Here is a 12,553-nt window from a genome sequence, read left to right on the forward strand (position 1 = left end):
TTCCCGCCCACGCCCAAACACCGGTGACGATGATCTGAGCCGGTCTTGAGCCTCCCCTAGGTCGACTCGGCCTCCAAATACCCGGTTGCGATGTGCGGACATCGCCACTGGGGTGGTTGCTCGCCACCGTTCCCCTCGTGCGCCGTGCCGCCCTTGGTAGGTGCTCCGCGCTCCAACAGCACTTGCCTCAACAATCCTTCAAGGCTATAGAGGGGCAGGAGGTGTAAGGGGGGCTGGGGAGGGGGGGGGATCTCAGTCTTTGTAGAGAGACAGAGAGAAGCTCTCTGTGGCTGTCACGCTGGGATCTGGCTTCAATCCCGGCTTAGGCAACTCCGTGGTGTGTGCCGCACAGTTCGCTAACACTCGGGCGAGGGCTCGTCTCCTAAGCTTCTGACTGGAGGTGATTCGTCCAGGGGGTGGGAGGGGGAGGGGGGGGGTGGCGCGCGGCGTCTCCTTGATTCCATCGAGCGAAGGGATGTCACGAACGCCCGTGCCGGGTTAATGACGCCGGAGAACCGCCGATCGCAGTGGCGCAACAAATGGGCGACTCGTCCCGCGTGGCCCACGCGGACGGGGGGGAGGGGGGGGGGGTTCCTGGCATCCACGAGAGACGCGAGCGGCTCGCCCGTGGTGTTTAGTGACAGCAGGGGGGGTGGGGGTACAACTGCGCCCGTGGCGTTCTGCGTACGGGGCAAAGCCGACGATGGGTACAGGGGGGGGGGGGCCCTCCTGCTGAGGTTAGTTGAGGTGGTGAGGGATCGTCCTTGGCTACTGCTGCAAGTGCTGTCCCGCCCCCCAAGCCCATGCGCCCCAAGCCCCCCCCCCCCGCCCGCAAGCCAGCACTCCCCCTCTCAAGTCAGCCCCCCCACCCCCCAAGCTCACATTCCTTTATGAGTCTGGACCACCGTCTGTCGTCCAATCCAGCCATGACACGTCACAAAAAATAATTAACTCATCATCATCACCATCATCTTCGGCTATGATCAATCCACTGCTGGATGGAGAACTCCATAGTTCCATAGTTAATTTATTTGGTATAGCCCTGTGAGCCATTCGGCTCTTGAATCGGGTGCAACCGCAACAAACAAAAACATGAACAAGAAAACATCTTAAAGTGACTATGTGACTGTGCAAACAGAAAATCCAGGAGAAAAAAAACATCAAAATATTCCTGAAATAGCACCGTACACCAACGCTGTGTGCAAAAATCCCAGTGGGATGCAAGTCATACAATAACAACAACAAGTCAAATAACAACTCCCCAACCTCCCTTCACGGTCGCGCGGCGCCGTCGATCCACCGGGCAGCTGCACGCATGGCGGTCCGACTCCCGTCGCTTCGCCTTGAGGTCGCCCGCCCCTCTTAGCACCCCCCCCTGGGCCGCTACCACTCCATCGTGGGTCTCGTAGACGGTGCGATTGGCCTGCATATTCAAACTGTTAGGAACTATTTTGGTTATATTTTAGCTGGTAAGGTCCCACGACTGGAGCGACCTGGCCATCGCAAGCGATAGCTCAACGAGAAGTGGCTTATCACGTGGGAATGTATAGCAGCCAAATGCTCTAAATGCGTGTTTCTAAATGTGAAAGGATGGAACGGAGGTCTCGGAGAAAAATTCCACGCGACCACGGGGAGAGCACGCAAGCTCCAAATCGACAACAGGCATCAGGGTCGGGATAGAACAGGCGAGGTGGTTAAAATCTCGTCTCGGCGACGCTTCCAATCCGTGTGCGTTCTCATTCCTGTCTTCTCATTGCAATTCCTGGCGTGCATCTCTCTCTCTCTCTCCCCCCGTGCCTCATCGTTTCATTGCTCACTGAGCTAACAGATGAGCTGCCAAACTCCAATGACGCTAGATCCTGGGCGCTTTTTTTTGTGTGTGGCAGGCGGCAATGCGTGAGCAGCGTAACGATAGCGGACGCTGATGCCCTGAACCCCACCCGTGTGCGTGTGCATTTGTGGGGAGCGGTAGCGAAACGGTTAGCGCTACGCTGCGCTACGAACCCGGCGACCCGAGTTCGATTCCCGCTCACGGCCAACTGCAATGACGAGTGTCCGATCCGTTCCTAGGCCTCCCCTAGGTCGACTCGGCCTCTAATGAGTACCTGGTACGGTGTGTAAAAACATCGCCACTGGAGAGACAAAGGCGGCCGGGTGTGGTGCTGGCCACCCACCCACTCGTGCGCCGTGCCGGCCTTCATAGGTTCTCGCTAACAGCACTTGCCCCAACAGTCTGTTACAGGCTACACGGGGGAATTTTTCATCTGTGTACGCTTGTACAATTCACTAGGTGGTTTTGTTATCACGAAAGCATCGGGCCTCTGACGTGGTGTGGAGGGTGCTCGTAGCTCACGAGATCCTCTGGTTTTCTTTTTCCCCCCTCCACAGTTTAGAAACCGACATTATTTGGTTTATTTTCGCTGCTGTAAATGTCCAAATGAGGGGCCACTTTGTTAACCTGTCAATTTGTGGCAGCCAGATGGCTTCTGAAAAATAAGTTAATACCTCTGAGCTTTGCCTGGTATCGTGGGGATGGTTTAGTTTTTTTTGTTTTGTGTGTGTTTGGGTCATTTGTTAACCTTTTTTGTACTTTGCACGACTGTCATGTTGTGTTTTGTTTATTGTTTGTTGATGTAACGTTCTTACCCCATGCCCATACTGGACATCTATGAAAAAAAGGGTTTATAACTCATCGGATTCCTCCAGTATAAATATACTGATTGCGAACACGGACTGTGCTCCAGTGTGCGTGGAACCGTAAATTGCCACGCGCCGTCCGCTTCATTCGCAGTTGATGCCAAGGATCCCCCCGACGTTATTTACGATGAGTAGAACCACTGCGTGTGACAGCGTCACGATCCGTAAATACGTAGAACCACTGCGTGTGAAAGCGTCACGATCCGTAGATAAGTAGAACCACTGCGTGTGACAGCGTCACGATCCGTAAATAAGTAGAACCACTGCGTGTGACAGCGTCACGATCCGTAGATAAGTAGAACCACTGCGTGTGACAGCGTCACGATCCGTAGATAAGTAGAACCACTGCGTGTGACAGCGTCACGATCCGTAGATAAGTAGAACCACTGCGTGTGACAGCGTCACGATCCGTAAATAAGTAGAACCACTGCGTGTGATGGCGTCACGGTCCAAAGTTGCCACATTTGAAGAAGTTGCACCGCACATTGCGCAAATTGGAATCGCTCGCACAGCAGCAATCACACTGCCCCCTACTGGCAGACCAATGCCCACTCACAGGCCAGGTGCTCAGTCACCCTGTGCCGCACAGGGACAGCTGCCACTTGGGGGTGCCCTAGGCTAGACCGCACAGCGGCAATCATCGCCCGCTGCTGCTGACAGGAGACTAATGCCCACTTACAGGGTGTCCGCTGTTCAGTGAGCTTGGTCCACACAGGGACAGCTGCCACCGGGGGTGGCCCTTCGAACCGTGCGACGTGAGATGGTGACGTGAGTAGACTTGAGCTGACGAGGCTTTTCAGCACTCGGTGATAGAGCACGGCAAAATAAATTCACGCGCGCACGTATTGTTATTATGAACGCATCGAGTCGTAATGAGCGCGGCTCGAGACGCCGGCGAGAATCCGGCGGATTTTGGCGTGAAACTTAAAATAATTGTAAGCGGCGGTTGCTCGAGCGGGGGGGGGCTCTGATGATCCGGGTGTCTCGTCGCGGGGGCTGTAATGGACCCTCGCTCGCTCGCTCGCCCTGCGCTCTGCCTGCTGCCGCCGGTGCATTATTGATGCGGCGCGCATTTACTGACCACCGAGTTCGTGGAGGGAGAAGAGGGGTGGTGGGGGGGGGAGTTAATAAACAAAGATCGTGAGTGTTCCGGGGGGTGGCGGTGGGGGGGTTCGAGGCGAACGTTCGACTGAGCAAACGACTGGCCCGGTGGGTGGTGGGTGGTGGTGGTGGGTGGTGGTGGGTGAGGAGTGCCCCCCGATATCGATCTGGCGCCCCCACTCTGCTATTGACCGCGTGCGGCGTGTCAGCCCGAGTGTTGAATTCACCGCCCGTGAATGTTCGGTGCGATGCAGTGAGCACGGCGTGTGCGCGCGTGTGGATAAGCCTAAGTATAATCGTATTTTATAGCGACAATCAATACCCTGCACTACTTGAAGTTCTCGCGCGCGGAGCACAGGTGGCATGTGCTGGTCTCCTTGGGGTTCTGTGTTAGCCTGTGGGTGCTGTGTTAGTCTGTGGGTGCTGTGTTAGTCTGTGGGTTCTGTGTTAGTCTGTGGGTGCTGTGTTAGTCTGTGGGTGCTGTGTTAGTCTGTGGGTTCTGTGTTAGTCTGTGGGTGCTGTGTTAGTCTGTGAGTTCTGTGTTAATCTATGGGTGCTGTGTTAATCTATGGGTGCTGTGTTAGTCTATGGGTGTGTGTTAGTCTGTGTGTGCTGTGTTAGTCTGTGATGCTGTGTCAGTCTGGGTGCTGGGTTAGTCTGTGGGTTCTGTGTTAGTCTGGGTGCTGTGTTAGTCTGTGGGTTCTGTGTTAGTCTGTGGGTGCTGTGTTAAGCTATGGGTTCTGTGTTAGTCTGTGGGTGCTGTGTTAGTCTGTGGGTGCTGTGTTAGTCTGTGGGTTCTGTGTTAAGCTATGGGTTCTGTGTTAGTCTGTGGGTGCTGTGTTAGTCTGTGGGTGCTGTGTTAGTCTGTGGGTTCTGTGTTAATCTATGGGTGCTGTGTTAGTCTGTGGGTTCTGTGTTAAGCTATGGGTTCTGTGTTAGTCTGTGGGTGCTGTGTTAGTCTGTGGGTGCTGTGTTAGTCTGTGGGTGCTGTGTTAGTCTGTGGGTTCTGTGTTAAGCTATGGGTTCTGTGTTAGTCTGTGGGTGCTGTGTTAGTCTGTGGGTGCTGTGTTAGTCTGTGGGTTCTGTGTTAATCTATGGGTGCTGTGTTAATCTATGGGTGATGTGTTAGTCTATGGGTGTGTGTTAGTCTATGGGTGTGTGTTAGTCTGTGGGTGCTGTGTTAGTCTGTGATGCTGTGTCAGTCTGGGTGCTGGGTTAGTCTGTGGGTGTGTGTTAGTCTGTGGGTTCTATGTTAGCCTATGAGTGCTGTGTTAGTCTGTGGGTGCTGTGTTAGTCTGTGATGCTGTTTTAGTCTATGGGTGTGTGTTAGTCTGTGTGTGCTGTGTTAGTCTGAGATGCTGTGTCAGTCTGGGTGCTGGGTTAGTCTGTGTGTGTTGTGTTAGTCTGTGATGCTGTGTTAGTCTGTGATGGTGTGTTAGTCTATGGGTGCTGTGTTCATCTATGGGTGTGTGTTAGTCTGTGATGCTGTGTTAGTCTGTGATGCTGTGTTAGTCTATGGGTGCTGTGTTAGGTTGTGTGCTGTGTTAGTCTGTGGGTGTGTGTTAGTCTGTGGGTACTGTGTTAGTCTGTGGGTACTGTGTTAGTCTGTGGGTGCTGTGTTAGTCTGTGTGTGCTGTGTTAGTCTGTGATGCTGTGTTAGTCTGTGATGCTGTGTTAGTCTATGGGTGTGTGTTAGTCTGTGGGTGCTGTGTTAGTCTGGGTGCTGTGTTAGTCTGTGGGTGCTGTGTTAGTCTATGTGTGCTGTGTTAGTCTGTGATCCTGTGTTAGTCTGTGATGCTGTATTAGTCTATGGGTGCTGTGTTCGTCTATGGGTGCTGTGTTCGTCTATGGGTGTGTGTTAGTCTATGTGTGCTGTGTTAGTCTGTGGGTGTGTGTTAGTCTGTGATGCTGTGTTAGTCTCTGATGCTGTGTTAGTCTATGGGTGCTGTGTTCGTCTATGGGTGCTATGTTAGTCTATGGGTGCTGTGTTAGTCTATGGGTGTGTGTTAGTCTTTGGGTGCTGTGTTAGTCTAGGTGCTGTGTTAGTCTGTGATGCTGTGTTAGTCTAGGTGCTGTGTTAGTCTGTGATGCTGTGTTAGTCTATGTGTGCTGTGTTAGTCTGTGGGTTCTATGTTAGCCTATGGGTGCTGTGTTAGTCTATGGGTGCTGTGTTAGTCTGTGGGTTCTATGTTAGCCTATGGGTGCTGTGTTAGTCTGTGGGTGCTGTATTAGTCTACGACTTCTATGCTAGCCTATGGGTTATATGTTATTCTATGGGTGCTGTGTTAATCTATGGGTTCTGTGTTAGTCTCTGGGTGCTGTGTTAGTTTATGGGTGCTGTATTAGTCTATGGATTATATGTTAACCTATGGGTTATATGTTAGTCTGTGAGTGCTGTGATAGTCTGTGGGTGTTGTTAGTCTGTGTGTGTTGTGTTAGTCTATGAGTGCTGTGTTAATCTATGGGTTCTGTGTTAGTCTATGGGTGCTTTGTTAGTCTATGGGTGCTGTGTTAATCTATGGGTGCTGTGTTAATCTATGGGTGTGTGTTAGTCTGTGGGTGCTGTGTTAGTCTATGGGTGCTGTGTTAGTCTGTGATGCTGTGTTAGTCTGTTGGTCGAATCCCAAGTGAAGGTGCAGTGTTGGAGCAGCGTTGGCATGTGGTTTAAAACTGGTAAACTGTTGGACGATCACCGGGGATGTGAGCCTGTGGGTACGATTCCAGTCTGTGGGTCTACTTGTAAGGCTGTGGGTCCCAAGCACAGGTGGCCGGCGTGGCCGGCGTGCCCGGCGTGATTGGCGTGGTTGGCGTGGCTGGAGTGGTGCAGCAATGGAGTGGTGGAAGAGTTAAACACGCGGGGGGGGGGGGGAAGTGTTGACGCTGGGGAGGAGTGGAGGGTTAAACGCGGGGTGAGATATGACATGGGGGGGGGGGGGAGTTAAACGTGGCACACCGTCTCTCGCGGGCAATTAGCCGTGGCTCGTGTACTAAATCGCTCTCGTTTAGGCAGATAGACACTCCCAAGCTGAACTATAAACTATTTTTAATTTTACCAGGTGAGGCCCCCTGAGCTACGTAGCTGTTTTTTTTTTCACGAACGAACCTGGCCACAGCCGATAGCCCAATGAAGTGGATTGTCACGTGGACATTTACAGCGGTAGCCAAATACACTCAACCCGTGATGTTGATTTTAAATGTGGAGGGGTTAAAACCGGAGGACCCGGAGAAAAAATCCACGCGACCACGGGGAGAGCGTACAAACTTTAAATATTGCAACAGGCATCAGGGTTGGAATCGAACCCACGAACCTCCTGCATACCAGGCGAGGTGGCTAACATCTCGCCACCACTGTTGCAGGGAAAAGCTGAAGCGTGGTGGTGCTGACCCACACCGCATCCTCGCGCGTTGCATCGGCCTTCATAGGTGCTCCCTGACGCAGCGCTTGCCCCCAATGTCCGATAAGCCTGCGGTCATTAATAACGACGAAAACCTCTTTAACCCTCTGCTCGATGAAAACGACGCCCCCTGCCAGGTCGATCACGGGGCGTGTGCGTGAGCACGCTCCGCCGTGCTGGGCGGTGCAGGTTGGTGAAGAAGCACCGATGTCTGCCTCGAGCGGGAAGCAAACTCGGGTCAGCGCGCTGCGCTACGAACCTGGCGGGCCCCGAGGTCCCATTCCTACTCGCGGGCAAAACCAGTGACGAGTATTATCTGAACCGGTTCTGGGCATTTCCTAGGTCGACTCGGCCTCAAATGAGTACGTGGTGCGGTGTGCAAACATCGCTACTGGGGAGACAAAGGTGGCCGGGCGTGGTGCTGGCCACCCACCCCCTCGTCTGCCATTCCGGCCTTCATAGGTGCTGCTCGCTATCAGCACTTGCCCCTACAGTCTGCTGAGGCTATACGGGGGTCTTTGTCTTTTTGCGTTGTCGTGACCTGTAGTGTGATGGTGGATGAGGCGGAAACAGTCGGTGTCTGGTACAGCAACGAGTCCTCAACACAGGGTGTGATCGAGGAACCACCAACGATAGCAGCGGTGATAGCAGAGCGGCGAGCGAGTGGCCGGGTTAAACTCGTGAACGCGTTGGCCCCGTCGATCAACCTCACACCGCGGGGGCATTGAATTCTCCGCGTTGATAGAACGCCGGCGTTTAGCAGCGGCCTTGGCCGCGATGACCACGGATGGCTCGCACACACGCGGCTGAGTGATGGTGAGCACGCAGGGGCTCTGTGGCCACCTGGCCCACACCGCGGTCCCATCGAGATTGCTTGGCACGAGTTTTATTTGCCCAAGCTGCTTGACTAAACCACGGCAGCGCCCCTATATCTGGCTTTATGGGAATACGTGCGTGTGTGTGTGTAACTTGTGTAACGTGCATAGCGTGTGTGTGTGTGTGTAACCTGTGTAACGTGTATGTGTGTGTGTAACCTGTGTAACGCTTATAACGTGTGTACGTGTGCTACGCGGAAGCGTAGCGGTTGGCGGGCTGCACTACGAACCTGGCGAGCCGAGATCAGTTCCCGCTCGCGACCAATAATGACGTCGAATATTTGAATCGGTCCTGGGCCCTCCCCTGGGTCGACTCGGCCTTCAAATGCGAGCGCCTGAGGCGGTGCGTAAACAACATCGGCGCTGGGGATACAAAGGCAGCCCCTCGCTAACCGGCACTTCCCCCGACGGTCCGCTAAAGTCTACGCCCGGGGAAATCTCTTTTTTTTTTCCCCGTGCCGCCGCGCAGGCCCTCCTGCTGCTGTCCCGGAGGGGACCGTGACTCCGCCGGGCCCGACATGCCCCGTCAGACCGACGGCGCCGACGCCACCCTCGACGCACCGCAGCGTCCACCGCGGGACGCCTTCGGCGGCGCAAGCGACAGCACCGGCGGCGCCGGTCCCCCGCCACCGTCGAGCCCCGGACTCTCGCTGAGCATGGCCCACCTGGTGATGAGCGAGGAGGAGCTGGAGGAGCTCGGAGGGACCGAGGAGACCGACTCGCACCGGCGGACGGGTGAGCGGCGGGTCGTGGTGCCCCCTTGCAAGGAGGTTGTGGGTTCGATCCCAACCCCTGACGACGCCTGCTGCTGTATTTTGGGAGTTTGCGTCTCTCTCTTTCCACCGTGGATCTTTTTTTTTCGTGCATTGAGATTATTTGGATTGTTTTAGCTGCTGTAAATGTCCACGTGATTATGCCACTTTGTTGAGCTGTCATTTGTGGCCGGGGTCGCTTCTGAAAAATAAGTAAAACACCTCGGTGGGCCCCACCTGGTGAGATAAAAGAATGTAGTTTCGTTTGTGCATTTTTCAAGTAATTTGTTTACCTTTCTTATACTTTGCACTCCTATCGTGTTTTTTTTTCCTCTGTATCGTTTGTCGTTGTAACGTTCCGACCCCGGTGCCCCCTTAATGGAGATCTCTGAAAAAAAGAGCTTCATAGTCCATCACATTCCTCCTCCAGCAATAAATAAATATTCCGATATCTGATGCGTCGTAAAAGTTCGCTCTCTCCCGCTCTCTCTTCCGCCTGTCCTGTGTGCTCGGTTTCCTACGCGTCGTCCGATTTTTCTTCGTCCCACGGCTCATAAAAACATAAAACCTCAGATTGCACGTAACCCAAACGGAAGTCTTCAGACTCCGCCAACAGCACTTGTCCCCGGCGGTCACGGCGATGGGGGGGGGGCCTTTGTCTTTGTGCGCGGTGCGCAGTCGAAGGAAGGATTCCCTTCATCGCCGTCTTCCACCTGAGTCAGGTGAAGAGCGCCCAGGGCTACGTGTTCCTGGACTCGACGCCCATCCGCGTCCGCGTCACCGAGGTGGAGAAGACGGGGAACTCCAAGAAGGTCTGTGCTGTCGGCTCCCTGCCAGACTCGGCACCTTCCTCCTCCTCTTATTCTCTTTCTCTGTTAAACAACAACGCACAGTGGTCACCACCCTGGCCGCCGTCTTCCTCATTGTTTTGTACGGCTGCTGCTGATGTGCAGATGCCGAGCAAGCAAAAAGACTACAATGTCACATTCAGGTGGTCAAGCCAGACGCAACCGTGTCAGGAGCGGCGGAGTCGTGTATCGCCGTGACGTCACGCTGGTGTCTCGCAGTGTCCACAGACCTGGGTTCGGTTCCTGACCCGGGCACCTTTTCTGCGTGGAGTTTGTGTGTTCTCTCCCCCGGTTCTGAGTGGGTTTTCTCTGAGTTCTCTGCGTGGGCTTCCCTCCCATGGCTCGCCATAAAAGAGAGATTCGTACAGATTCGTGAGACTCGGCGAGGCTTTCCTGGGTAAACAAGTGTAATAATAAGTCACAATTGTTGATGAGTGGTAGAGAACCCTTTAACCTGCAACAGAAAATAGGAGACAGCAGCAGTCATGTTCGTAGTGTTGGCACAACGATCCCGTACTCGGACCACACACACACACGTGTCCGCTTTTGTGTGTAATAATACGATGCAAAGATGTATTTCCTCGTGATGTTTTTTTTTTTATATATTCGCTAAGATTGAAAGAATATTAATAGCATTAACAGGATCGCAGATTGAGAAGTTAGAGTAATGTTCAAATGAACCGTGGTCCGTGTTCATTAGTCCCAACTGTTCGGAGTCGCTATCTGTTACATTTCTTCCCAACATCTTATTCGGCCGTTTGAATGCAATTCCATGCTTTATTTTTTTTGACAAATAAAAATCCCATTTAGCCAGTTACCCAGCTAGCTTCGGTGGCAAAGACCTCTAGCCACTACTCAAGAGTTAATACCTCAGTGGGCTTTGCCTGGTAGGATGGGGATGCTTTAGATAAGAAAATTTGTGTTTGGGTGGTTTGCTTTAGAGGCCGACCGAAACTGAATTTCTGGTTTCGGCCGAAACCGAAAGTTAAAAATGTACTTTCGGCCGAAACCTAAAGTTAACTTTTTGGCTTGGGCCGAAACCTAAAGTTAACTTTTTGGCTAGGGCAGAAACAGAAACGATGCCGAAAGAGGCCATTTGCCAACTTTTGGCGCCGAAACAGAAAACGAATTTCGGTGGGCCTCTAGTTTGCTTACCTTTTCATGTACTTTGAACTACTATCGTGTATCCGTGTTGTTTGTTGTTGGAACGTTCTGACCCCGTACCCTTACTGGACATCTGTGAAAAAATAGCTTCATAGCTCATCGGATTCCTCCTGCAGTATAAATAAACCATATTTTGATTCTGAGAACCCATTGGGCCGGAGAGGAACCGAGCCAGGAACCGAGCCAGGAACCAGCCAGGAAACGGGAAGCACAGACTGTGCGTAACGGGAGCGCGGTAACGGGAGCGCGGTAACGGGAGCGCGGTAACGGGAGCGCGGTAACGGGAGCGCGGTAACGGGAGCGCGGTAACGGGAGCGCGGTAACGGGAGCGCGGTAACGGGAAGCCGATGCGGCCGATTGCGCGTGCCCCACGTTCTCACCGCACTTCTGTGCCACGACCCCCCCCCCCAGATGGAACGTGCCAACATGTACACGGTGCGGTTCACTCACGGCGACTTCTCCTGGGACATCAAGCGCAAGTACAAGGACTTCCAGCAGCTCCACCACGACCTGCAGCGCTACCGCGCACTCCACCGCATCCTGGAGCCCGCCCGCAGGTCCGCCACATGTCCACCCCCACATGTCTGCCACATGTCCACCCCCACATGTCCACCCCACATGTCCACCCCCACATGGCCCCTACTACATGCCCCCCCCACATGCCCCCCCCACATGCCCCCCCCACATGCCCCCCCCACATGCCCCCCACATGCCCCCCACATGCCCCCCCACATGCCCCCCCCCACATGCCCCCCCCCACATGCCCCCCCCCCACCAGTCTCTCCTCCCGTGCGAGGCCACATGACAGAGAGAGACGCTGTAGACAAGGAGGACGATGTTTGTTTAGGTTTTAATCGTGCACGCTCCATCGGAGGCGGTGCGGTGGCCGCCTGTGGGTCTCATAAATTGGTGGGGGTACAGAAGCCTGCATGGGGGGAGGGGGGGTTAGCGGGGGATGGTGGGGGGGGAGCAGTGGGAGTGAAGATTAATTATCAGTTTAACAAGTAGGCTTTCACGGCCAATATCATCCATAAATAGAGGTTGCAACAAAAAAAAAACCTCTATCAATGGGAAGAGACACGATGCAGGTGATGATGCTTACAATAAGCAGGCGAGTATTTGTTTGGGGTTGTTTTCGTGACGAGCGGGTCTGGCTGGCCAATCGACGAGCCGCCCGTGCTGCGCTTGAGTTCAGCGACGTCACCGCGGCCGCAGCTCCTCCGCGCCGCTCCTCGCCCAGCCGTCAATCCACTGCTGGATGAGGGCCCCTCCGCCCAACGCCGCGGCGGTCACGGCAAGGAGGGGGGGGGGGGGGGGGTGGGGCCGTTACAAAAATCCGTGCGAGCGCGCGCGTAGCTTCTCGTCGCTCGGCATCTTCCCCCTCTCGCCGGCGCCACCGCCGACGCCTCCGTTCCCCGCCCGCAGCCACCTCGAGCGCCGCCGCACGGTGAAACCGAAGCGGGAGGGCGCCGACTCCAAGATCCCCGAGCTGCCGTGCCGCCTGGAGGGCACGCGGCGAGAGGATCCGTTCGCCAGGAGGGAGGACTACGTGTCCAGCCGTAAGGTGGGTGGGTTCCGGTCCCTCGCCGGGGCCGGCCGGAGCTCGCCGGACCGATGTTGCGGTGCGACTTCACACAGTCCGGGGGCAACTGCGCGAGGGCAGCCACGCGGTAGTCGTCAGATTTGGCAAAGTGGGGACGCGAGACCGGCCGCACGTGACC

At 54.6% G+C, this 12,553-nt stretch overlaps 1 protein-coding gene across 4 annotated transcripts in view; it reads left to right on the forward strand.

The window, feature by feature from the left end:
- Positions 1-12,553, forward strand: part of LOC116954540 (phospholipase D1-like) — a 102,912-nt gene that overhangs the window by 58,289 nt on the left and 32,070 nt on the right. For all 4 annotated transcript variants that reach the window (XM_032975122.2, XM_032975123.2, XM_032975124.2 and 1 more), the window contains 4 exons: positions 8,538-8,803; positions 9,499-9,632; positions 11,244-11,389; positions 12,258-12,396. In XM_032975122.2, the coding sequence (XP_032831013.2) occupies positions 8,587-8,803; positions 9,499-9,632; positions 11,244-11,389; positions 12,258-12,396 (636 nt within the window). In that variant the 5' untranslated portion in view covers positions 8,538-8,586. The remainder of the gene's footprint in view (positions 1-8,537; positions 8,804-9,498; positions 9,633-11,243; positions 11,390-12,257; positions 12,397-12,553) is intronic.

The sequence above is a fragment of the Petromyzon marinus genome, chromosome 55, assembly GCF_048934315.1.
Source record: "Petromyzon marinus isolate PM22_M1 ecotype Great Lakes invasive population chromosome 55, UKy_Petmar_22M1.pri1.0, whole genome shotgun sequence".
Taxonomy (NCBI): Eukaryota; Metazoa; Chordata; class Hyperoartia; order Petromyzontiformes; family Petromyzontidae; genus Petromyzon; species Petromyzon marinus.